The sequence below is a fragment of the Apostichopus japonicus genome, chromosome 1, assembly GCF_037975245.1.
Source record: "Apostichopus japonicus isolate 1M-3 chromosome 1, ASM3797524v1, whole genome shotgun sequence".
Lineage (NCBI taxonomy): Eukaryota > Metazoa > Echinodermata > Holothuroidea > Aspidochirotida > Stichopodidae > Apostichopus > Apostichopus japonicus.
This window is the reverse complement of record NC_092561.1, coordinates 10,455,573-10,482,937: the sequence shown is the minus strand read 5'-3', so window position 1 is coordinate 10,482,937 and position 27,365 is coordinate 10,455,573. Positions and strand designations below refer to the sequence as shown.

The following is a 27,365-nucleotide window of genomic DNA, read 5'->3' as shown; positions in this document are numbered from 1 at the left end:
TTAGGTTGCAAAATGCTTGAAACGTCTTTATTATTGCTTATTCTTTTATTATTTTCAAACCTTTCACACTGTTTCATCTATCCAAGGTTGGTTTATGCCGCTATCACAGTTATACACCTGCTGGCATTTTTTGAGCGACCCTCTTCTCTAACGTGGAGTTCCGACCCTTACTACCGTGGTGTACCGACAGAAGTTCCGTGCTGGCTTATAGCTTCTCTAGAATTTCTTTGTTTAGCAGTATTTGTAGTTGATGTCCTTTTGAAAGTGAGTATTATCGTAGAGATACATAGACCTACATGTAATAACTCTGGTTTTTATAATTTTTTCAAAATATTTTTGGGACTCTTGTAGCCAAAAAGGCCATATATTGTAAAGAATTAACATTGAAGCCAGGACTAGATCAATGTGACTTTATTTTTCCACTTCTCGCATCTCTAAGCAATTGAAAAAAACAACTTTTGCACCCCTTATTACCCAGCTGTGCATGAAAGGTTGCACATTTGGTGTGGGATCTAATTTTTAAAGAATGCCTTTAGCTGTGCTTCATCCCAGCCACATTGCCCCCCTCTCCCCTCCCCTCCCCCCTCCCTGCTGGATTAGATGGTATGTATGTCTGCTTATTAAACATAATTAATGGGTATTTACAAAGATGCTGATGCAAAATATTCACTACAGAGATCCATGACAGATGGTATTCACGAAAGCAAATGTATACTTTTGTTATTGAATGACCAAAGAACTTTTTCAAATCTTGCAACGCACTTCAAGTATTTCTTCACTTGTTTTGAAGTATTCATCACCTTGTGTAATAGTATTTGTACTGTTTTATAGTTTCTGTATGTTGGATAAATGAGTTATCATCAACAACCACTCTGACTCAGCCATTGGCACATACACATACACATATACGTTACACATCCAAAAGAGAAACAGCAATTCGTATCATAGTATAGTATGTTAGGAAGAGTGACTGATAGTTTAACATTCTGTGGTAGTAAGAATGACTATAGTAATAGATACATTCTATAATAGTTACAATTACTAAAATGCTACAAAGACTTTAAAAGGTACTAAATTGATAAGGGTTACAGAGAGTAAAGCCTTTATCCATCTATAGTAAAACTGTCTTAGTAAATACATTCTGTGGTGGGTAGTGTTACTGATAGTAGAAACATGCTACGATGAGTTAAAAGATACAGGTGTGATAAGGATTACTAATAGTTAAAACATACTACAGCAGCCGACAGATATATTTAAGACTCACAGCAGTACTGTGAATTAGAAGTGATTAATCTACTCATGATTAATCTACTCATCAAAGCTGCACATCTCTTAATCAGAATTATCATACTACTGTACTAAGAAACTTGCATAGATTGAAGATAACAGTACCGAATCAGTAACTAATGTCTCGGGATGTTTTCTTTTTCATTTTCAGATATATTTGATAGGAAGAAAGCAGTTATGGAAGACAAAATGGCTGATAGCATACGTTGTTATAGTTACATTTTCACTTGGAGATTGGTTTGTGACAGTTGTGTCGTCATGTAGTTATGTAAGTATGCAGCGTGGACAGTTCAGTCTTTCAGTTAATTGTGACTGTGCTGCATATTAAATGTGTATTTTATCTGTTAAATGGGAAAAAAACCCAACGATTATCATCTTTATCTTACATGACAGATATTTTTGTAAGGAACAACCCCCTCCCCCCCCCCCCCCCCAAACAGCTAAGACAAATCTGGCTTCATTTTGGGACATATTCTACAATTTGTAGGGTTTGGTCTCTGAGCTGTCATTTTGTAAATCTTTTTTTTGTAAATCAATTTTTTGTTAAATTCAGGATATGTAAAACCCATCTCCATTACAAACATAAACATAAACATTGCATTGCATACAACATAAACATTAAATTGCAATAAAATAGAAAGGAGCACATAAACTTGACGCTCATGTGGGTCGATGATGTCATATTTAGACTTGATCAAGTCTACTGCCTTACATGTGAAGAAACATTAAATCTGCGATATCTCCCAAATGGACATTAGATTTTTCTAAGCTGTGTTAGGGAAGTTGTACACTATGGTCACATACGGTACTGTTCATCAATAATGATGTTTACAGTATGTTTGTGCCTCCTGTAGTTGTTAGTGCAGAATTCAAAATGGCTGACTTTTCCATTTTGTGCAGCAACAGCTGATTCACATTTGGATATTAAGCAGTGCTAGAAGAGAATTTCTCTGTTGTTTTTGTAACTAATGTAAAATTAGAATGTGAAATTTCTGACTTATTTGCTACAAGTCATTCTATTTTAAGGAAGAGGCAAATTGATTGCCACAAGTGTTCTTCTAGACTTGACACTATAAGTCATCAAATCGAGCCATTGTAATAGCTCTCTATGAGAAAAAAAAAATGACAAATATTTTGTCAATGTGCATCTATAACATTATACATGTCTGCTTGTTCAAGTTCACTTTTGATACAAAATGTATAAACTTGAATTGAACATATCTCAAACATGAGGTACATGAAGGAATTGACCGAAAAATTTCTCAAGGATACCTACATAATGTTACTCTTTTACTGTACATGTCAAAATATAAACTTCCCTCTGAAATATTCCTTTTTACTTTTGAACGTGACGGACTTGTATTATGAATTTTGTTTGGTCCTACCTAAAGACTCTTTTAAAGGGATGAGCAAAAAGGAGACTCAAAAAAAAAAAAATTGTTGATGTGCTGAAATTCAAATAAAGTTATCATTTCCCAAAATGTCATTGTTGTACATTTTGGTTTTAAACGACATATTTCATTTTCCATTTTTCTTTTCCTAAATAGTCTTACAGATTCAGGAGGATTCTCAGACCGTTCTTTCTTCTCCAAAATTCTTCACTGATGAAGAAGACGATGCGTAGTATTAAGAACACTGTGCCTAAAGTGTTAAGGTACAGTAAGAGGAATTACTTGATAATTAACATATTTGGATATTAACTACACTTTAAATATTTTTGTGTCAAACAGAGAGGTACAGTAAATTGTGTTATGTCAAAAGGGTTTGAAAACTGTTTATTTCAGGGCTGAGTTCTTTCTTCAGGGCTGAGTTTTCACATTCGTCCTCGACGATCAAATTTCTGTTGGGACGACCAGAATCAGCTCTGGAGGTTGCCTGATGGATCACTATTCGTTGATATCATATTCAGATAGCCTTGTCACTAAATATTCCATAATTTTACTTGTATTTTACTTGAATACAAGAAAAAATTTGTATATGTTAAAAAGGAAAAATATATATATATTAAAAAGAAAAAAAGGCACAGATCAATACAGATTGAGGGGTTGAAGGTTTGTAGGGCACAGGATTTAATTTTTGGTTGTGAGATGACTTATTGGTTATGTTTTTATTCCATTTACAGCAAGGCTTTCATTAACATATATTTTTTTCCCTTGCTTTGAGGAATAAACTATTGAAATGTAACAAAATTACATTTAGTTTTACATTTTGTTTGCAAACATCTACAAGGTGCATTTGCTTAATAGTTATCAACATATTACAATCATTTCCAGAACAGACAGATATTTTAGAATACTGTGTCTGGCATGCCTGCATTTTACAGAATGGAAGCAAGCCACAATTACAAGGCACCACAGCGGGATATACAGTAACCTCTGCAAATTTTTAATGATCGACCGGCAGTCCAAATCGACCAAATTTTGTGTTCAGACAACCAAAATTGGCTGTGAGAGTTGACCTGAGGATGACTTGTTGTTTACATCAATGTCAATTACATTGTAACTTAAATTCCCTTAAATAGGTAAAACGATTAATAGCTATCACCCCCAAAACATGGTGTTCTATTTACCAACATACAGCACTGCTTATTGTTATATTACTACAATTTTTGGGCAACCAAATTTGCAGTTCAGACAACCAAAATGTAAGGCCTTGTTGTCTGAGGGGCAACACAAAAATTCTATCAAAAAAATTTGCTATGAACTTGACATTCTCTGTTGTCGAATTGCAATAGAAATGTTTAAAGATGTAAGCTACAACAGACTTCTTCAAGGACAGAGTACTACTTTATATTCAACTTATACATGCAATACACAGCAGACTATGAAAGACTTGACTATAAATAATAATAATAACGATGAAAACGACGGTGACGATGATATATATTTATGAAGCACTGATTACAGAAAATAATATCTCAAAGCAGTATAATAAAATCTTCAGAAGTACAAGTTTAAGAAACAGAGAGAATTATAATAGGAATAAAGTAGTCAAAGCAAACTCACACAATTAATCAAGTAATGAAACTAATATAAACAAGGTTAGGACAAAAATGGGTAAATACCAAAGAAAACAAGGACGTTACACTGTGTATAATGGCAGTCGAGTGCAAAGTATTGCTGACGAAGGTCCCAGGGGGACCAAAATTCCAATATATTTTCTAAAACATTACTCCTTATTTGTCAATTATGAGTCATATCTTATTTCTCTGGTTTTCTCTAATAATATTTATATATATATATTTGGTGTTTTTAAGTGTTGCTTCTTCCAACTGCTATATACGCCGATGACATTTGCGTGGGTAGAAAAAAATTCCTCTTGATATTTGGATACGAGAATTCTCATATTATAAATGTTGTGTACTTTTATGTTCTTTATATTCATGACAGACGTTGTTGTGATTTATTCTCCTTCTCTCTCTCAGCGTTCTGTGTATGGTCATGCTGCACGTATTCATATTTTCCGTGTGTGGAATGATTTTGTTTCCCAAACATCCGGTAAGTGATGAACGACCACCTGCTTTTCCAATTTTCTTTCATATATTAGTAATCATTTTCAGTAGCTTCTGCAATGACTTTTGGCAAAAGACTGATACCATTACGTTTGATAAATTCCTCTTTACTTGCATCTTGCTTATAAACATTGAGTTTGTTAAATACTGGTTTATTAGCTAGACTAGTCACTTTCTCATTTGCAGGTTTGCATATGATAAACACAAATGAGTAAAAAGCCTGGACAATGAAATTTTGAAATGTAAATGGGATCACTACTCTAAGTATACCAGTGTTGTAGCTACGCCGGTCGGCGCCAGTCGGACTTGGCCGGCACTAACATTTGCCGACCAGACTCCAAGTAAAAAGTTCTAATACCGACTGGCACTTGCGCTTCTGATCGAGCGGTACAAAATTCAGTAAATAGTGTCACGAAATGACTGTAAAAGAAATCACTCTCACTCAAATATATACTGTATACACACACACACACACATATCTATATATATATATATATATATATATAAATATACCCTTATACCCCTCCCAAAGGAGACGGAATTCGCAGGCAACTGCCACCTGCAAAATCCTAGCTACAACCCTGAAGTATACTTATTAATATGCGTATGTCCAACAAAGCAAAAGAAAAAAACAAGAAAGTTTAGGACGGTGTCAAAGATTGATCAGGTTCAAGTGGAATACATAGGTTTGTCAAAAACTGTTCAAAATGTGATGGCTAAATGCAACATCTGCTTTCAAGTTGAATTTTTTAAATTTATTTGTAAGACCTAAAAATTTGATTGCACTGTAGCCTAGCATCTCAGCAATAATTTAGCAGACCTCTGTGACAAACCAGTATTGAGCCAGTCTCAAGAATCATAATTTACCTGTGTCTTACATCCTAACATTGCTGAGCGGAAGGAAATATTTATCAAATTTCAGATAAGTCTAAAATTAATCGTAGCTTATTCCTATGATACAATTCTGTAGTGACCACTTATTGATGCTGAAGAACAGTGGCGGCACCAAGAAGGGGTTGAGGCGTGGGGAGGGGGTTTTCCCCATATCATGGTGCTTCTCCCAGGTCTCCCCCCACCCCGCGCCCCATTTGGCTATGATAAAACAAAACTGACTCTGCCCTACGACCAAATTTTAGTAATTTAAGTTTATACAGGTGAATTTATGCACTGCAGATGTTTGCCCCCCAACTGTTTGGTCCTCCGCCAAACTTGCCCCCCCCCCCTCTTTGGAATTTTTGGTGCCACCACCTCTGGTCTTGAAATTAACACAATATGTTTCGTTTCTGTCAGCTGCACTTAACTCTGTGTTTCTGTTATAGTTGTCCCACTGTATGAACTCAACTTTGCTCAATGCTTTGATACAGTAAAAGCTTAAGCTTAAGTAAAAAGTAATTTTAAAGACGATCAATTTATTGCATGGTGGAATGCAAAGTTCCTTTTTATATTCTGAGAGGAGGGGTCCAGGTTGTATTGGTATTGGGGAGCCTGTATACAGTTTGGTGCACAAGTTACAAAAGCAAAAGTTTCAAACAAGTGACAATTTTTTTCCCCAGCTTGCACAAAACTGTCATTTCTGTTGTAGAAAATGAAAACCCTACACTGTTTTTTCACTGTGGACATGTTAACTTTTGTTCTGCAAATGTAAAGGTACCTCTTTATATTCATATTTCAAGGAAGCAATTCACAAGGTTGAAGAACCATGAGTAGAAAATGTCAATACTACTCTGTTTCAAGCAAGTATTTTGAATGTATTTTTGAGATGTTCAGCTCATTACTGTTCCAGTGCAGAGCACAAAAATCACATTTTCTCAATCGTTCTCCCAAGAGGCAAGATAGCACTCAGGGGTTGGCCTAAGTTGTTGACACAATTCATTCACAACTGCACATTTTCATGATTTTTGCACTAGATGGATCAACCGTTCCATAATATCACCGAACCAGAAGCAGTAGATTGTGAAGATGAGGTGTGTTTTTTATGTCAGTCTTCTCCTCCTCCTCCTCCTCCTCCTCCTCCTCCTCCTCCTCCGTCTCCTCCTCCTCCTCCTCCTCCTCCTCCTCCTCCTCCTCCTCCTCCTCCTCCTCCTCCTCCTCCTCCTCCTCCTCCTCCTCCTCCATACTTTATTGAAATTCTTTAATCTCGTATGTGTTTGATGATAAATATTGTGATGAAAAGTTTGTTTTGTAATCACAATTGTGTAAATATAGTTGTTGCATCATCCAGGAAAAGTATAATGTTTTAGATCGGTCGATGTTCATTCTAACCAAGGATTCTAACACGTCTACTTGGCTGCTGTCCAGAGTGTCAAGGAAAAATGGCAATAAGTTTATTATTAACATCTCTTACACATTCCAGCTTTTATATGTCTTGTAAGCAGATATATTTGATTACTTCAACTCAGCTATGAATGGCATATATTTGCACCACCGCAAATTATGATTTTGCTTCACTCAACTGTTGCCAGATGCGATCATAAATCTCTTGAACTTAAGACTTAATATATTTGGAATAAAACCTGCTGTGGAATACATGTGTTCATCTATCTACTGATGCAAATGTTTCAGACTATCATTTATCAGCCACAGGCATATCTAAGAGGGAGGCAAGTTAACAAACTGTACGTTCACTGGTTTTTTTTAACATTTTGATTTGATAACTCTTTGTATTTTGCCATGAAGACATGTACAGTAAGTTCCTTAGAGTGTTGTAACTGTCTTCTTTTTCTGACTTGCGGAGTTTTCTTTCTCGATAATCATTTTACAGCGTTCTTCACGATACTGTGGAGGCAAACCAGAGGTAAGACTTTTGTCTGTTTCATATTTTTCATAAGATTAGACATGATTTCCTTTTGCTCCGATTTCTATTACCAGAAATGTTATTGTGTTTTTTTTTATCAGATTTCCTTTTTGAATTTAAGTGAGAGACTGCTCACCCCAAAAATTTTGCATTGACCGGTCATCTGAGTGCAATCATTGTTGGTACCATGTCAAAAGTAGGAATCTGAGGGGGCTGCAGCATCACTGCAGCCAGGCTGCTTCGCACAAAATCTATTGTGCCCAGTAGCAGCAACGTAGCCAGGAATTTGAAAGGGGGGGAGCACTTTTTGCGATTGATATGGATTTTAAAAGTTGTAGGCACGACTATCTGAGCGGAGCGCCACCATCGGTTGGCGCGGAGCGTACAAGAAAATTTTTGGTTTTACAAACCCCCCAGATGGCTGGAAACGGCCCTTCCCGAGTGTTCATTCTGGTTCCCTGGCCTCTTGCTAACTTTAGACACCTCATTCAATATCACTTTTAAACCCAAAAAACAAATGAGTTAAAATAGTACGTAATTCAATACTACATAATGTATTTAAAATTAGCAAGGTACATGTACAGAGCAGTCTTACGTTTCAACTTCTGATACTTATAGATACAAAGATAGGCCTGAAATGTCTTTGATACTGTATAACTATAGCCAGTAATTGTCTTTGATACAACTGTAGCTATTAAATGTTTAAGTTAGCCTAATAAGAGAAGGCGAGAGGTATCCGACGATTGCAATCTGATGCAAATTTCTCAACTGTTTTCTCAACTGAAATATTATCTGCGTAAACGGGTTCTTAACTACATGTTAAAAAACTGACAAGATCGGATCCTAGTCTTTTTCGGCGGGTAGAGTGTTGAATGAAACGGCACGCGATAGAAATGACAGCCTAGATGACAGAAGAATAGGTCACCTAATTTAGCCATATTCTTGCTACGTCCATTTCAATAGTTTTTCCTGTCTATAGACTCTTAAACTCGTCCAGCAAGCTTATCGATTTGAATTATGGGTGTTTTAAAAAAAAAAGATAACTTGGCCAAAAAAAATGTAGGCCCGGGCCTACAGTGCTACATACTGGCTACGCCCCTGATCATATGATATCATAATCAGCAGATTTTGTTTCCTGTTTGAATTCTTTTACATGTTCTTTTACATAATATATCAGAAAGACAAACATAGTGCTCTTTTACAATTTTTCCAGTAGGATGATTCTTGTTTATTGTCCAATGTCTGGACTTTAATACATTTGACGAACTTAACTGATGGACAATATAAACTTTCATATTTGTAATATTGCCAGATATGCAGTGGCCTAAAAACAAATATCGTTATCGCAGTGTATTAGCAGTGTAATAATTATTACAGGAAGTGCGTATCACGTACGATTGCTAGCTTAGCTTCATAACATGCTGTTCACGCAACACCTTAGGACGACTCATAGAACGAACGTTGTCGACGTTGTTGTGCATACAGTTTGTGACATTCCATAGAGTGCGGTTAGGTAGGCAATATGTATTTTATTACACAGAGGCCAACTGTAGGCTTGTAATTGGCTATAAGCTAAATTTAGCTAATTGCATCTGCCAAACTAAGTAAGTAGTTGAATCAGTAGGCGTGAATGTTACTACGATTACAATCGAGTTAACGGAGCTGACGAGTATTCAAGATCAAAAGAGCACTGACAAAATACCATGCTAAAAAACGACAGTTTAAAAAAAAAAATTGACACTGAAAGGGGGGGGGAGCGGTCGCTCCCCCTGCTCCCCCCCTGGCTACGTCCCTGCCCAGTAGAACAATGGGCATTGTAGGTCTAGAGACAATGCCTATTGTTTGCTATTGTATTTTCAGGGTTGGGCAGGATTTTGCAGCTGCTTCAGTTTTCCTTCTTGGACATGTGGCTTTAGATTATATTAATATTGGATATGTGGAAGATATTAAGGATCCATTAAATTTCTTTGGATTCATGCAAAATTTATATTGCTAATTGCTAGCTTGAATATTAAGAACTTGAAAAAAAAAATATGCTACATTCCCTACTAATGAAAGAAATGTAAACAATTATTTTTTTTCAATTTATAATTGCTTTTTAAGTAGGGGAGCAATTTCTGAACACTGTTTTCTTAATTGTCTTCTTAATTATATCATTTACTCTTTGTCAGATATTGTTCTTTTGCCACTGATTAAATGAACAGATTATATTATTTAATAGTTTAAAAATGTATATAGTAAATGAGAGACATCAGGAAATACTACTTTCTCATGCTTGAAAAGTTGAAAGTGTTTTGCGCACAATGCACACTCACACACCATTGAAAGTGTAATGCACACTTTACTCTCACACGCCATGAAAAGTGCAATACACACTTCACGCTCACATACCTTTGTAAGTATAATGCACCCAACTCTCCCACACCATTGAATGTGTAATGCACACTACTCTTAATAACTTTGAAAATGTAATGCACACTATTTTAAAGTTACATGATTGCGTCCAATAACCGCTACAGTCACAAGATAGCATTCAATAACCGCTACAGTTACATGATAGCATCCAATAACCACTTAATTACATGACTGTCCAATAACCACTACAGTTACATGACTGCATCCAAGAACTGCTACAGTCACAAGATAGCATGCAATAACTGCTATAGTAACGTGATAGCATCCAATAACTGCTACAGTAACATGATAGCATGCAATAACCACTACAGTTACGTGACTGTCTAAGAAGTGCTACAGCTACATGACTGCGTCCAAGAACCACTACAGTTACATGATAGCATCCAATAACGGCTATATTTACATTGCTGTGTACATGACTGCTCCATGACTGCGTCTAATAACATGATTCATTATCAATTTCTCCACAGCCTGATCAATACAAAGAAGGAGCGGAATATTTTAATAATATTACAACCTCCTTTATTAGTCTACTAGTTCTCCTGACCACTGCAAATAATCCAGATGGTGAGTAGCTCATAAAACAGCCTTCATTCATTAGAAGCTGCTGACTGAGGCATGGGGGGTGGGGGTTGGTGAGTGGGGATGGGGTGGGGAGGGGGATCGGAGGAGGGTTAAATTTTGACAAGAAAGAGCAAACAAGTTGCTATGTTGAGACATCTTTGGTAATTTATTGGTAAACCTTGGCAAAGACAACTCTTATATAAATAATGCAATAGTATGTCATCCTTGAAATTTTTTTGGTGTGCAATTTGTAGTCAAACAATTGCAAGTAAAAATATTTAAGTTCAGAATCATTGATTTTAATGTGTCTGAGGACCATATTAGGCAAATAAGGCCTCTAGAGGATGCCTGGAGCCTCCTTAAAAAGTGTGACTTTTGGCACAAACTTAATTTTATGTTTCTTGAGGTTCATCAGTTAAAGTGACTGGACTAATAAATCTAATACACAGGTCATAAGGTCAGTCCCTCCAATGAAAACAAAATGCAATCGTAAAACATGAGCCTAACGTGGCCTGGAATGACATGTTTACAATGTGTTACAAATTTGTAACTGATCAATGGTGTCGAATGTCATCCAAGGGTGCACGATTGTGTATATGAAGCTAAATCAACATGTTTCGATTGAGGTATTAGAATTTATGAAACAATGGATTGACATTTAGGCCTACAGTGATTAGCATACTTCATCATCGATATTGTTCAAATTAGCATACAGTACCAGTGATGTAGCATTTTAATAGCTGAATATTGAAACATAATCTAGCACTCAAATTTTTCTTTTTCCTTGGATTATGACATTTCATGATCAAAATGGTGCCTAAAATTCATCAGTTTAAAGCCATCACTTGTCTTGATTCATTTTGAGTAGTTACTTGATAGCTAGGCTTGGTAAATTGCTGGAATAGGTCTACCAAGTGAAATCAAGATTGGTTACAGCTGTTGGTTACAACTGTAACAACTGGTTACAGTCATAAATAACCATTTAACCTGGATCCATAATTCTTCATGTTTAGCCTCTGAAGAAGATCCTGCTAGGTTCGAAATGTCAGGCCAACTTAATTTTACACATTCTCTTACACAGGCTCTCTAGTGGATGAGCAGTTTGCTAACAGTCTTATTTTATTTTGTTTCATTTAAGTCAGTGTAAGTAGCTGACTATAATAAATACATTCTCGTCATCTCGCCGCAGCTTCCTTGAAATTGCATCATAACTCATCTCTGCCAAAGAGATATGCTCCAGTAGATCTTTATTCAGCGTTAATTATGGATGTAGGTTAAATGGTTATTTATGACTGTAACCAGTTGTTATGGCAACCAATCTTGATTCCAGCAATCAACCAAGCCTAGCTAATCAAGTAACTTCTCAAAATGATTCCACAGATCTATCCACCTTCTGATTATTGCAAATTAGATCAAATTTCTGGTTGGTGGGTGATCGATTCAGTAAGTTTTGTTGCCCAAATGCTTTACAAACTTTAGTTTTTAGAAATATTCAATATTTGTGGGCAACTTTTATTCCTTATTGCTTATAACTTGACTAGTCATGTGAATAGAATGCATTTTGGATTTTGAGGTACGTAGTATCAATATAAAGCTATTTAGATTTTTCTTCTCAGTTGTGTATCTAAGTTACAGCTACAGTTGAGGCCCCCCCCCACCGCCCCCCTGGTGCTAATACTGAATCTACATTTTATGCTCCTCCCCCTGGTGTTAATACTTAATCTACATCTTAGGCTCCTCCCCTGGTGTTAATTGTTAATGTACATTTTCTTTTGTTTCTTGTTGCAGTTACAATGCCAGCCTATCAAGTCAACAGACTCTATTCCTTATACTTTATTACATTCCTTGGAATTGGTAAATATAATTAATTCTTTTCAGTTATGAAGTATATTCAATTGATTTTGGAGACATTGTTTTTTTTTGTTTTTTTATCTCATCCCTACCTAGTAATATTCTGTATATGAGATATTTTAATAACTTGACTGTCCACTTTATTCCCATTGTGGTCAAAGAATAATGTGTAAGAGTGTGGATATGTATGAGTATGAACGAAACATGTCATAAAATGTCAAAAACTCACAGCAAGGGTGACAGACTTCCAACTCGTTGTTGTGTGTGTGTGTGTGCCTGGTAAGGAGGTGCAGTGCTTCTGTAAGTTGTGAAATCATAGAGTCAGAGGTCAAGGGTGAAGCAAGCAGCAGTTTGGAATTTTCTTCTGGAAAACTATTTCCCTGGGGCAGGGCCGGTTGAGTGCAGGCGAGACTCATATTCTCAAGGTCACTGGTTTGAATCCTATCGAGCCAAACATTCAGTTTCTTCTATCTGCTTACTAGCTGATCCAGGATGAGAATGTTTGTGTTTGTGTTTTTCTCTTACAGTAGCATTTTGCAATTTGGAAACATTAATTGATTCTTTCTGCTGTTTAGTGGTGATAAAGTCCAATTTAGTGGAAGGTTTAAGTTTTTAACACGTGCAACAGCCAATATACACCTTTCACTTTCATGTGATGAAAATTTTTGCCAAGTTAAAAAGTGGTCTCAAAAGCTATCCCAGTGTTACTTTGTGTCATTTCATTTCCAAGGAGAACATTTTGGATGATATTAGTTCAGACACTTCCAAGATGGAATCTACCTACTTTGTTTAGATTGTTTAATGATTTTTTTGCTTTTTTGCTCTTTTTTCTTCAGGACTCTACTTTTTCTTCAACATGCTCACTGCAGTCATCTATAATGAGTTCAGAGGTTTCTTCTTTGTAAGTTTTTCCAAAAGAATTTTTAAAAAACTATGTTCTTCTTTAGTTTTGTGTGCAACTGTGATGTAAAACATCATCGTAGTGGTAGCATTAACAAGTTTCAAGAATGGTTGAGGTTAGGGTTGCAGTGAAACTACCCAACCCTGACTTTAGTTATGTCTTCAAGCAAAGGCCCAGCAACTTGGCTTATGCAGGGATTACGTCCTTTGTTCAATATTTTTCAAAATGTGTATGAATACAAGACGATAATAATTCTCATTTTCAACCCTGTCACTTTGGTTAGTATGAAAAATTTATTAATGTCGGAATATAAACCTTTCTTTTAACATCGTCTGGTAGTATTGAAGAAAAACGTGATTCCCACATAGTTCTTTTAGCTTTGTAAGAAATCATGAGTATGTGCCTCCCCCCAACCAACCCTTCCTCCTCCCCCCCTCTCCTAACCGAAAAGTAAAAAAAGACATTTTGATTCAGGTCACAATCAGTGGCAGAGCTAGAAGTGATGGTCAGGGGGGCGAGAATGGTCTGTAGGGGCGCTCGACACTATCTAAGCGGAGCTTCACCCAGGTTGGCCCGGAGCGTACAGACATTTTTTTGAGTAAAGATACTCCCTAGATCGCCGGAAATGATCCTTTGCGGGCCTTGCTAATTTGCAGATAATGTGACAAATGTCAATAGGTTGATGAGAGCGCAATAAAAAGTCAATAATCGCGAATAAGTAAAAAGTGGTAAAAAGCTGAAAAGGGCGCCAGCAGTCCATTTGAGTCCGCCCCCCCTGACTGTATGGACGCTCCGCAACTGGTCACAATACTGTTAGCTTAGACTACCAACCTGCTATTATCAACTCTTATAGGTAGGAGTTTTGTTATGTGCTCCCCTGTAAATTGGTTTTTTTTTTGTTTTGGTAGAATTCTATGCAAGCCAGTTACTTCAGGAGGAGGTTGGGCTTCCAAGCTGCCTTTGAGATGCTAAGAAGGCAAGGAGGGCGTTATGTCAACCAACCATATAGGTACACAAGTTTGATCCTCATAACTATACTCGTAGTTAAAAAGTGCAACATTTTTACCCTTCTTTAATCTTTTTGAAAGCAGTGTGTTTTGAAAAGCAATGTCTTAACAAAAGTATATACAAAGGAAGTACATTCTCTTTTACTACAGTGTTAATATAGAAACTTGTCTACTAATCCCCTTACATCTATCTCTTTGTGTTCTCCATGTTCATTAACCTGTTTGTATTCTGTGCATGTATTTGTCCCTTCTGTTACTGTTACTTGTCATTCAGCCTCCGAAGAAGATCCTGCTAGGATCGAAACGTCAGGCCAACTTACTTTTTACACAAATATAGAAACTTGTAACAATTATAATATTAAATGGGAAACATCAAGATTCTAATTGGATTTAAAAGTTTTTAGTTGGACTTAGCATTAAGAGTTTTGACCATCTCAATGGTCAACAAAAACACCTTCTACTTAACCGATTGTACACCATCCTGTTGTTTTTGATCCATTCAAGCTCGGATGGACACTTCCAGGTTTACCAAGAGCGATGTTGACAAGATGTTTTTGCTTTTACCCCTGAAGATTGGTTCAGAGCAAAGAAGAAGACATGATCTTCTTTTTCTTCAAACAGGAGATTTTCTTCATGTGATTGTAGATAATTAAAATGAAGCAAGTTAAGAATTTTAGATGTGGAAACAAATTGAAAGTTCAATAGCAAAATATGGTCTTGATCGTAGTATTCGTAATTTGTCATTGTAAAATTAATACCTAAACCAAACAGACTATCTTGCCACAGACTTCTTTTCTGTTGATAATTATAATATTAGGTGATAAGCCTACCCTTAACTTTAAAGGATGGTTTGAACTTAAAACTTCAAATAGTAGAATGACACTCATTTTGCCTTTCTATTCTTGTTTGTTTCTGATTCCTGTTCTTTGCTATTCATTCTCAGTGCTGCGGTTGGTGCTGGTGTTGTTAAATCTGTGATTCTACAAGCAAAGATCAAAAGAAGTGCTCGCAAAGCTATCATTCAGGTATGGTAACTTGGGAGATTACATTTGCGACTAAATTTGGCAAAAACGTGGTTGGTAGCCAGTGGGTAGTTTTACACTAGAAGGAGGGGTGGAGGGGGGTGGGGGAATCATTTCAACTCACTCCCTAGGTTTGATAATAGAACAGTTGATGAGGTAAGAGGAGCAGAGGGTTATTTTCCTCTGAAATACTCTCTATTTGTTGATGTAAATGGATTATGTCAGCTTTAGCATTGTGAATATTGATGCAGGTAGAGACCATGCTATTTACATCCTTGGTATATCTTATTTGCAGGAAATTAGCTTTCATTTATTTGTTTTTCAACAACAAAAGTATATACACACATAAATATACAACAGTATATACACACACATAAATGTACTATAGTATATACACACATGAATATACACACATGAATATACAACAGTATATACTCATATGAATATACAACAGTACCCCCACATGAATAAACAACAGTATATACACACATGAATAATAGTATACACACATAAATATACAACAGTATATACACATAAATATACAACAGTATAAACACACATGAATATACAACAGTATATACTTACATGAATATACAACAGTATATACTCATATGAATATACAACAGTACACACACATGAATATACAACAGTATATACACACATGAATAATAGTATACACACATAAATATACAACAGTATATACACATAAATATACAACAGTATAAACACACATGAATATACAACAGTATATATACAACAGTATATATACAACAGTATATGTATAACAGTATATAACAGTTTATACTCATATGAATATACAACAGTACACACACATAAATATATAACAGTACATACTCACATGAATATACAACAGTATATACTTACATGAATATACAACAGTATATACTCATATGAATATACAACAGTACACACACATGAATATACAACAGTTTATACACACATGAATAATAGTATACACACATGAATATACGACAGTATATACACACATAAATATACAGCAGTACTAACACACATGAATATACAACAGTATATACTCACATGAATATACAACAGTATATACTCACATGAATATACAACAGGATATAATTACATGAATATACAACAGTATATGCTCATTAGAATATACAACAGTACACACATACATGAATATACAACAGTATACACACACATGAATATACAACAGTATACACAACATGAATATACAACAGTATACACAACATGAATATACAACAGTATATACTCATTAGAATATACAACAGTACACACACAGGAATATACCGCAGTACACAGACATGAATATACAAACATAGTTGTGAACGGAAGAGTTCCAGGAAACTTTCTAGTTCTTTGCCTTTGTAGGTCTTTAAGTCGTTAGTTTCTTTGCCCATCCGTTAGTATTTGTTGATCCTGCTTTATCCTGCTTTATTATATGACATGTAGTAAACACAATATAATTGATTTCTGTTAATGAGACATCAACTGATGAAGAATTTTCAATCTTTCTTATTCAATAAATGCAGGAGCTGGACTCCATGATGGGTAGCTCTCTCACTGCTGCTGACTTTCAACAGCTATTTGACGTTCTCGACCGTGAAACTATACGACCTACGGTATCATCAGCATTTATCTTCCTTGAATTCTAAAATGTTATTCTACTGTTTCTGTTTTTCAGTTTTCTTGCTCTTGTTAAATAAAAGAGTATGTGAGAATTGATATGACCTTTGATGTGGTATTTCAGAGTTCCAGCTCCCAACTTGAGAAAGTGAAATTGTTTGTGATACCATGGAGCTATAAACAGTTTATAGCTCCATGGTGATACCAACAACAAACTTGTCTCTGTGGTACAAATCTGAGCAAATTTCTTCTAATTCATGACATATTAAAGGCATTGAAGACTCGCCCCAAACCGTGTGCGGCCATCTGAAAAAGTTAACTTTCTGTTGCTTGCAAGTGACGTTTTCTTATTGTCGCTACAAAATGCAGACAGTAATGAAATGTGATACCTTGTTATCTTTAGCTGGACCTGAAATGTCCATCGCTACATCGTTTGTATACTGTGCTGTGGGTATTGACCGCAGCTGTATGTACTGACTGTACACTAGTGTCTAATTACCGACGGTAGCAAGCTGTTTGTGTATTTTCTGGGATCGATGGTGGTGTTTAAACACTTCTGTTACACCTCATTCGAAACTAGGTCAGATTACCGGCATTAGACGTTTCTTTTTGCGCGAGTCTTCACACCCTTTAAAGACAATAGTTGTCATCTGTCAGATTTTGAGGGATATCATCTAAATATTCAGTATTGTATACCATATCAATGGACTAAGTAAGGTATTAAGCTCTGGGCTGTACCAATGGGTTCGCTCTGAACATTATCTGTATTATAGTACATAGTAAATGTGAATCTGTGTCTTTTTCCAAACATACAACAGTAGTGTTGGGTTGAGACTATTTTATTACTAAGAGGGGGTGGGGGAGGGGGTGATTCACTAGGCTGCCTTTCATTAAAGGGACACCACAGTAGCTGAAGAGGATTGATTGATAAAACTTCCCGCAACTTTCTGCATCAGGTCAAAACTGCATCCTCATATCATTTTGTTTGGCAAAGATAATAATTTTTTTGGAAAATGCATCTGGCAATAACAAAGTGAATGACTTAACGATTTAGTTGAACTTGCTTTTGTGTTTCTTTTAGAAAAATCGTATAACACAGATGAAAATAAAATTTCTACAACTGAAATTCTCAGTAACAGAGAAACCGGACAGCTTTAACTTAACATTCCGAACGTATAAGGTTTCAAGAATAAGTCTACGAGATGATTATAATGAGAAAAGTAAAGCCCTGGAAGAACAATAACCGTTATGATATCACAGACCACCCACTGTGATCTTACTCCAGGGAAGATTGAGGGTTTAACCGGTCAAAATAAGTTCCATTCTCAATCAACCGTATCTTGAGTTATGAACAAGATATTAAGATATGGTGTTCTCAACCTGACAGTGTGGTATTTTTTTTTACAAATAACTGAGACATTTTCTGCCACCAGAATATCCCATTGACAAGAGTCAATTTCTTTTCATCTGGTGAAGTGTTGTGTTTTTCTGTTTGTTTTTGAAATTCAAAATGCAGCTGCCATTAGAATTATACCAGATTCGGGAGCTTTATCAAACCATCATAATAATAATAATAATGTGTATACTTGGTATTGCGCCAGTATACATCTGAAGACGCTCATGGCACAGTGCCTATAACCAACCGTCTATTATCATTCCATAACCGTTCTCAAGTCACTGTGGACTATACACGATGATCTGCCACAAAGGGTGCTAAATCGTATTTACCGATCAGACACACATATTCTCCCACTCCATACATACATGCTGAGCACCAAGCAAGATGGCAGTAGGTCCCATTTTTAAAGTCTTTGGTATGACTCGGCCTGGAGTCGAACCCCGAACCTTCCGCTGATAAGCGGATGCTCTAACCACTAGGCTAACCAGTCTAATCATTCCTCTTTGTGTCTTTTCTTTGCAGCCTCCTTTAAGAAACGTGACCACTCGCAGGCTGAAACGTATTCAGCAGTTGATTGCGCACAAGGGTTTTGTCTATATTGGTATGTGTGTGGCCACTGTCAACGTCCTCGTAATATCTGTAAGTGAATTGTGTTTTTTGCTGATTCGACCAACTATGACATATTTTTTCTTTTTTTTTAGTTTGCAGTAATAAATCCATAATCGTTTTAAGTTTTTTTCATTTCTTGCATCACTATTGGTCAGGCAAGCTCTCTTCTACATTAGTACAGTCAACAGTACAGGAATTCATGAGATTGTATTGATGTAATGTCAAAGGTCATCAAAGAATCAACATAATAAAAACTTATTAATAGTGACACTGAAGACTAGTCCAAGTAGCTATGAATGTCAACCTCCACCCACCCAAAAGGTAATATTCTCCAATCCGATAAAAAAAGACAAACTATGATACCTGAATTGATTCTTATTCTGTAGATCAGTCTTGGATAATGGTGGGGACGCCTGTCTGTTTTCTGATACTATCTAAGTGGAGCACTACCATGGGTTCGCACGTAGCGTACACAAAATTTGTTGGCAAATATACCTCCCAGATTGCCGGAATGAACACTTCCCAGACCCAATGATGCTCCCAAACCTCCTTAAATTTTAGATTTCATGGCTTAGAAATTTAGTTTGGGGAAATACATGGGCGTCTGCAGAAAAAAAATCAGGGGACAAATAATCCAAGTAGACTTTTGTATATACGATGGGTCTGGGGTCTTCTCCAGTAAACAATTATAGACTGCTGCAAATGCGATTTCCGTCCAATATTTAAAAACTGTGGATAAATATAATAAAATGAGAACTGCTGCATGTCATTTGCACAATGCTGGATCAAACTGCTCAGATGTTCAATACAGGGGAATTTGAAATGCAGTGTTTGGTCAAGACAAATTAGTGGGGACACGGTATATCATGTCCCCACCACTGAAAAAGTTGGTGGCGACGCGTCCCGTTGTCCCCACCAGGATCTGCGCCCATGAAACAAAGTGTAGGAAATATTGTTGTAATGAGTAGGATATAGTTGTAGACAACCAGTCTTGACTGTTGGGTCAAAAGTCTGAGTACCAGAATATAGAAGGTAATAACTCATAGGAAGGACAAGTACTTATGTTACTAACTTGACAACCAAAGATAGAGGGCTGGCTGCTTTGAAGATTTGTTACATGCAAGAATTGTTTGACATTGCTGCTCATAACTGTGCAAAATTCAACTTCAAATAGTAATAATAAAAAAAAGGAAAAAGGAGATCAGTGTTAGCTTTGTTTTGGGCCTGTAAATAATGTATAAATAATGTATAAATAATGCATAAATAATGTATAAATAATGTAAATAAAGGTATAAATGTAAAAGAAGTGTCTGGATCAGAAACTTTTCAGACTTGAAGCACTTTGTGCTAACTTGGAGAGATCTATTTAGTGTAACAAAATCTCAAAACGTGTTTTAATTTTTTTTTCAATTTCAATCGTTTTTTGTGTAATACTAGGTATTATGTTTTGTACAGTTTTCTGTGCTAATATGTGCTAAGTTACAGATATCTATTTAGTGTAACAAAATCTCAAAATGTGTTTTAATTTTTTTTTTCAATTTCAATCGTTATTTGAGTAATACTGGGTATTATGTTTTGTACAGTTTCTGTACTAATTTAGTGCTAATTTAGTGTAACAAAATCTAAAATGTGTTTTTATTTTTTTTTCAATTTCAATCGGTTTTTGTGTAATACTGGGTATTATATTTTGTACAGTTTCTGCAAAAGTGGCAATGAAAATAAGAGAAGTGGATTTTTATTCATAAACTGGAAATGATTAAGTAAATAAACGAAAGAGTGAAAGTCTATGTTAAGACAATTTCGTCCAGATCACTCAACTTTCTTGCCAATCAATTTTACAAGTCATTGTCCTAAAAAGATGGAGATGTTCGGCCGTACCAATTAACACACAGACGACAGAAAACAAGTCAGGAATGGAGATGAGAATTTCTGCTTAAAGTTCACTTCTTGTCTGATAATTAAAATGATTGATGATTTTCTTTTGAAAGGTTGAAATTGCTCTTCAAGATCAAAACACTTACAGTGACTCAGGGCTGATTCTTGTCAACATTGGCTGTACTGGCTTCTATTGTTTTGAACAAGTAAGGTTCTTCTTTTTAATACCCTCTTTAAAATCCTCTAATATTTTATAAATCTAATCATTTTTTATTCGTTTCCGGAGGCCAAAGGAATCTTTGCGATGATGATGGCTTGTGTGTGTATTTATGTGACACTTGCTTGTAAACACGGTAACTCAAAAAGTGGTAGATTAACTTCATACTAGGTATGTGGATCCGTCTTATTGAGTAAAAGAAGCCTATTGTTTTCTGTGAAAAGTTCATTGGTCATTTGGGGTCAACAGAGGTCAAAGTCTGCAAACTGAACTCGATAACTCAAAAAGTACATCTTTGTTGAACTTGCTACTTACTATGCAGATTCAGCTTGTTGAGTGCCAAGAATCCTATTGAAATTGGTAGAGGTCAAAGGTCACATGAGGTCAACAGGCGTCAAAGTCTGAAACCTTTTAAACATGATAACTCCAAAAATTAAAGCTACAATTAATTTGTGAATTCTATGATTCTCTTTTGGTGAACTCGTTTGGTCAAATTCAGTTCAGTTTAGTTCTGTGAAAGGAGCTCTATAGGTCCCTAACGACATATACCTATCATCCAGGTAATGAAATCTGCTTCAGAGTTCATACTGTTGCTTTGAATGTGCCTTAAACCTCCTATAAGGGTTTCTCCCTCTGAGCCTCAAGGGCTCAACAGGTTATCTCAAATGTTGGAGAACTTGGCCATTTTCTCAAAAATGTTTCACAGTATATACACAATGTCAGGTACGTAACTCTGAACAACTATTTCGAGGAATTTGTTAGTTCAAAGTTGGTAAAATGTGCCTTTATTTCACATAGGAAGACCATTCTTTCTGGATATTGAAACATTTTGGTTTAAACTTCAATACTGTAAAAATCCTTTTGAGTGAATGACATGGTTGATGCACCACAAGGGATTTCTACAAATCTTTTCTGGTTCTCACTTAATTTGTGGGACAAATTTAACTCACTTGCTCTACATTAGTCAGATAGTTACAGTATTTTGAATTTTGAGCAAATTGTTAGGCAAGGAATCACAAAGCTAACTGGCTTTTTGGTTACTTTGTATTGTACTTTTAGTAGTGAATGGTACAGCAGTGGTACAACATGTTTGAGATTTCAGGATTAAAAAACAAAAGTCACTAGGAATGATGGACTATGAAGAATTTGGTCGAGGTGTTTCTGTTGAACTGTCATTCACTGGACGGGGATATTATTTTGTTGCCCTGGGAACAGGAATAGGGAAAAACCATGAATGCTCCCACTCTCTCCGCCTCCCCCCCCTCCCTTTATAAATTTTCAGAACACTTTCCAGAAAGGGAAGGCTTGATAATCTCCTGAAAGATGTTAAAAGAAATAAGAAGGACAAGAAAAACGTACTAGCCTGGACGGCTTGTGTTTGTTATTTACCTCAGGTGGCCAAGATATGGGCGTTAGGGTGGCCAAGGTACCGTGCAAGTTGGTTGAATCGTTTTGACGGTGTCTTGACGGTTGTGTTACTGGTAAGTTGTTCTGGTTAATGTTCTCTTTCATTTTCAGCCTCTGCTAAAATGTGGAGAAAGAGTAAAGTTAAGTAATATCATTCGCTTTCTGTTGAGGTAATTTGCGCTTCATGTTTGGTTCTCCATTCTTTGTTTTGGAACGAGCTGCCTCCTGGAATTCGCATGATCACGGACTTGACCTCCACCAAGTCACACCTGAAAACGCATCTCTTTCAAGAGCACTATAATGATGGTTTCTAGGATTTTTTAAAATTTTATGATGTTCTGTCATGTTGGTTTTTAGGTTCTAGCTTCAATTGGAATTTTCACTTTTTAGCATTCAAATTGTAGATTTTGTAGTCAATCTGTTTTATCGCTTTACTCTTCACCAGTGCATTTAATCGTTTCTCGATCTCATATTCCTGTATATATCTGTATATGGTATATGTATTTACTGTTTTATGTATTTACTGTTTTATTTCATTGTATATTCTACGTTGTTTGTAAAGCGCACAGATGCATCGCGCGTAGTGCGCTATATAAGATTTTATTTACATTTACATTACATTTTGCCTTCTTTTTTTGGGGGGGCAAGTTTTCCTCAAATTTCAACAATTATGGACCAAAAGGAGTCTCATAATTATTCTACATTTGTTATTTGTCATTTATATTTGGATATTATTACATAATATGTTTGCATTATTTTGGGTTCTCCTTATTAATTTAGTGAATTTGAAAGCAACTGATTCACTCAAGCAGATAAAGCTACATTATGCATTTGAAATTTAATGGCCAATGTGTAATAATTAATCACATGATCATGACGATATATTTTTTTTGGCCAAAATTTTTTGCTGACTCTCAGAGATCGAGGGTACTCAAACTCAAACAAAAACATTCCTGTTAACTTACCAAACCATTAATTGTAGGTGTGCTCAGGCAAAGTTTTGACTTCAATACATGATATTAACAAAAACAGTGAATAATTGTCGCTGGACTTTATAGGCAAGAAACTAATGACTCATGGTTTTAGTGGAATGTGTCCTTGGAAATAGTTTGCTCTGCTGTGGTAACATTGATAGAGACACAGAGACATAGCGTACGGTTGCTAGGCAAGGCAGCATATGCAGCCCTGCATATAACCAAATGTGAATCAACAGTTATGAATGGAGTGGTCAATACATCTGTGTGCGTCTGATCAATGTTTTCATCTCGACCTAAACTATAGTAAAAAACGGACAGCATGTTTTGGTTTGAATTTCTCATTTTGAGGGAAATAGTACATGTCATATCTTGTGTGAATAATTGCTACAGAATTGTGCCAAATAAGATTGTAGGGTTCAGGGATCAGTTAGTGTGTGTTTATAATGGAAAGCCTAGTCTAGGAAGATCAGCATCTCATGTGTGCAAACAAAGGTCCATGGGTAGGTGTAGGTTCATTGGCTGATTTACAGGAAGAACCCAAGTAACCATGGGAACTATGCAGCCTGTATTCACAGAGTGTGAATGTAATGACTTGGTGCAAAAGGCAAAAAGCGAAAAATTATGGAAAGAATCACCATGTGATCCCAGAATTTTGAACATTTCACCCTGAGGTCTTACTCAGAAACTGGTATTTATGTAAAAGTGCTAGAAACGTCTTCATCCAAATTGATAGAGGAATGATGTTATCTCTATTTTAAGATGATAACGTTTGTTTGATTCTTCTTTTTCATTCCGCAGTTTTTTACACTTTTCACGGTGATCGTGTTTGCAGTAGGGCCTGATGCTAATGCCCACTCACCCTCTGAGTAAGAAGTTTAATGTTTTCAATTGGTTTTATCCTCGTTTTGATAAATGTTGTTCGAATAGCAGAAAATCATGCTTAAAACACCATGATATGGTTGAAATAGAGTTTGAAAAATGATATTATAATATAAAGACTAATAAGAATAGGCTTGATATATAGAATTTTAACAACAAGAAACTGTCAGTAGTTATGAAAAGGATTACCAGCACAAACAGATAAATTGGTTGAGTTCACTTTTAAAATCAACATTATGCATATTACAAGTTTTGGTATTTTTGCATTCTGTCATGGAAAAGAGATTGGAATAGACATGGGTTGTGATGACTTGCACCGTAAATGGAGTAAAAAAGGGAGAAAAGGACTCAAGTTACCACAAAAATTGTCAAATCTTTAGGGAACTGTTCACAGTAAATTAGAACAGAAGTTAATTAACTTATGGGCAAATTTATCAGCACCATGATCTCCCGTTGCCGCTGAGCTTTGTTTACACAAATTTTTTAAAAATGTACAAAATGCAAAATCTTATAAGGTGCTCAAGTTTACATAACAATACTACAATAGGGTTCATCCAATCTAACAGAGGGCGCTGTCATATGCGTCTGAATTATGCGAGCGCTCAGATCGACTAGTTCAAGGTTCTGCCTGTTAAGTTTGGCCGAATTACACTGCCCGGAAACTTTGAACAAAATATTGTTTCGAAAGATCTCTTCTTCAATAAATACGAACATGATTGTATATACTAGTGATCAAACCACCTAACCGTTATGATCTGTATGCAGAGACTGGAACCTGTCAAGTATCGCAGAACTTGATAGGCTGAATCGAGGCTGACTTCCAGCAAGGCTGGAGAGCCCAGTTGGATTAAAGGGTGTGAAGACTCGCGCAAAAAGAAACGTCTAATGCCGGTAATCTGACCTAGTTTCGAATGAAGTGTAACAGAAGTGTTAGACACCAACATCGATCCCAGAAAATACACACACAGCTTGCTACCGTCGGTAATTAGACACTAGTGTACAGTCAGTACATACAGCTGCGTTCAATACCCACAGCACAGTACACACGATACAGCCGTGGACATCTCAGGTCCACATAAAAGATAACAAGGTATCACGTTTCATTGCTGTCTGCATTTTGTAGCGACATGAACAAAATGTCACTTGCAAGCAACAGAAAGTTAACTTTTTCAGATGGCTGCACGCAGTTTGGGGCAAGTCTTCAATGCCTTTAAAGTACAGTCAATAAAGAGACTTGCCTTTCTCCAAATGTGTACAGAGTCTATGTATATGAGTCACACTGTGCAACATTCATACAATGAACATCGTCCAGGTCCTGATGTTTGGTAGCTATCTTTAGCGTTAATTCCCGCTTTAATGACAATGAAATTTGACAGTCATTATCAGGCCTAACCTTTCACATATTTAGCCACTTGCTAAATTTGTACTTTCTAAAACCATGCTCTCACTGCCATTTCACTAAATTACAGATCGCGTTAGTTACTGTTAGTTACTGTTAGTTACTGTACAGACGTTTTGGGAGCAGCCTAATAATATTTACTGATAATAAGCAATGATACTGGGCTTTATATGTTGGGTGCTGAAAACACAGGGGAATTCCACGAAAGCGAAGGTCCGCGAGACCGAAGGTCAGCATGACCGAATTTCCACGAACATTTGGTCCGCGAGACCGATGGCTATGCATGGTCCATTGATAGGCGTAACTAGACTTTTTCATTAGAGGGGCTTCAGAGCGGGTCAAAGATATTGACAAGGGGGGCAACATTGTTTAAAATAGGGTATCGCTATATCTAATTATTAAGTTATATTTGTGGTTATATATATGGTTTTCGCCCCTGCAGCCCCCTCTGGTTACGCCACTGGTGGAGGCCTATTATCAATGCAAGCCGTCCCATCCCCCTTGCGTATAAGTCACTGGTATCCACTATGAAAAGAAATGGCTGTAAATTATATTTAATTACGCCCTTTATCGACCTAATATTACCGGTAGTAATATTTGTCTTACCACTATTATAGGCCTAGTAATAGTTTCGGTCTCGCGGACCTCGGTCTCGAAGACCTTCGGTGTCACAGACCTTTTTCAATTTCGGTCTCGCGGACCTTCGGTCTCGCAGACCTTTGGTCTCGTGGTCTGTAATCGAAAACACACCCAATTCTGTGAATGATAATTTTCAACAGACTAACCATGTGTTTAAGTTCTTAAATCTCCACCGGCACAAAATTGCCGGTGCCTTTTGTTCTCTACCAGCAAATGTCAAATTCCACTGGTATTTAGTGAGTAGAATTTCAAGGCCCGATTGGGTTGCCACGTCTTACTTATAGTGAACATGATTTCATGTTTTTCTTCTGTACATTACATTGCTATTCATAATTGTTTTTGTTGTGTAAAAGCCAACTTGTCAGCAGGGTTCCATATCAGTAGGGAAGTGTTACTAAGATGGATGTACAACCGTTTCACTATGGATCCAAATTTAAGTAATGGATGAATCCTAATCAATTTCAAACTTTTAATTGTCTACTTGTTCAATGTTGTTTGGCTCTCGTCTCATATCGTAAGCATTTTCCTTTAGTAATATGAATAATAGCTGACGAGAGATACAGCTCTGAAGGCAAATTTGTTGCCACCAGGGTCAAAAAGGTTTGATCTTACAAGAAAGTGAAAACGGCTTTCAGTAACAAACCCTACAGTTTCAAATGTTTCTATAAAGAGCATCCTAACACAAACAAGACAGCAGAAACATCTCTTAAATCTTAAAGTTGACAAACTCTGCATGTTTTCTCTCTATTTAATATGAGAGATCAATCCGTTTATGGTGTTTGTACAACTACTACTACCAATATTGCGATGAATCACATACAAAAATAGAAATCTCTACTCAGGAATGAATTACAGGGAAGAAAATAACCTTGTGCCAATTTGGGCCTTATAACCTGCTATAAGTTAAGCAGAGGAAACATGAGATTGTGTAGTAAGTGTAAGCTTCTAATGATACTATTGAGGGTGTAATATTGAAA

At 36.3% G+C, this 27,365-nt stretch overlaps 1 protein-coding gene across 2 annotated transcripts in view; it reads left to right on the top strand.

The window, feature by feature from the left end:
• The window catches only part of LOC139967272 (two pore channel protein 2-like), a 76,201-nt gene that overhangs the window by 8,792 nt on the left and 40,044 nt on the right, over positions 1-27,365 (top strand). Inside the window, exons 3-18 of one of the 2 annotated variants that reach the window (XM_071970882.1) lie at positions 87-264; positions 1,439-1,555; positions 2,835-2,941; positions 4,712-4,784; positions 6,706-6,762; positions 7,560-7,592; positions 10,478-10,574; positions 12,360-12,425; positions 13,259-13,323; positions 14,232-14,332; positions 15,274-15,355; positions 16,894-16,983; positions 18,909-19,025; positions 20,984-21,076; positions 22,482-22,568; positions 24,270-24,337. In XM_071970882.1, coding sequence (XP_071826983.1) covers positions 87-264; positions 1,439-1,555; positions 2,835-2,941; positions 4,712-4,784; positions 6,706-6,762; positions 7,560-7,592; positions 10,478-10,574; positions 12,360-12,425; positions 13,259-13,323; positions 14,232-14,332; positions 15,274-15,355; positions 16,894-16,983; positions 18,909-19,025; positions 20,984-21,076; positions 22,482-22,568; positions 24,270-24,337 — 1,431 coding nt within the window. The remainder of the gene's footprint in view (positions 1-86; positions 265-1,438; positions 1,556-2,834; positions 2,942-4,711; positions 4,785-6,705; positions 6,763-7,559; positions 7,593-10,477; positions 10,575-12,359; positions 12,426-13,258; positions 13,324-14,231; positions 14,333-15,273; positions 15,356-16,893; positions 16,984-18,908; positions 19,026-20,983; positions 21,077-22,481; positions 22,569-24,269; positions 24,338-27,365) is intronic. The other variant, XM_071970892.1, reaches the window with a different exon arrangement.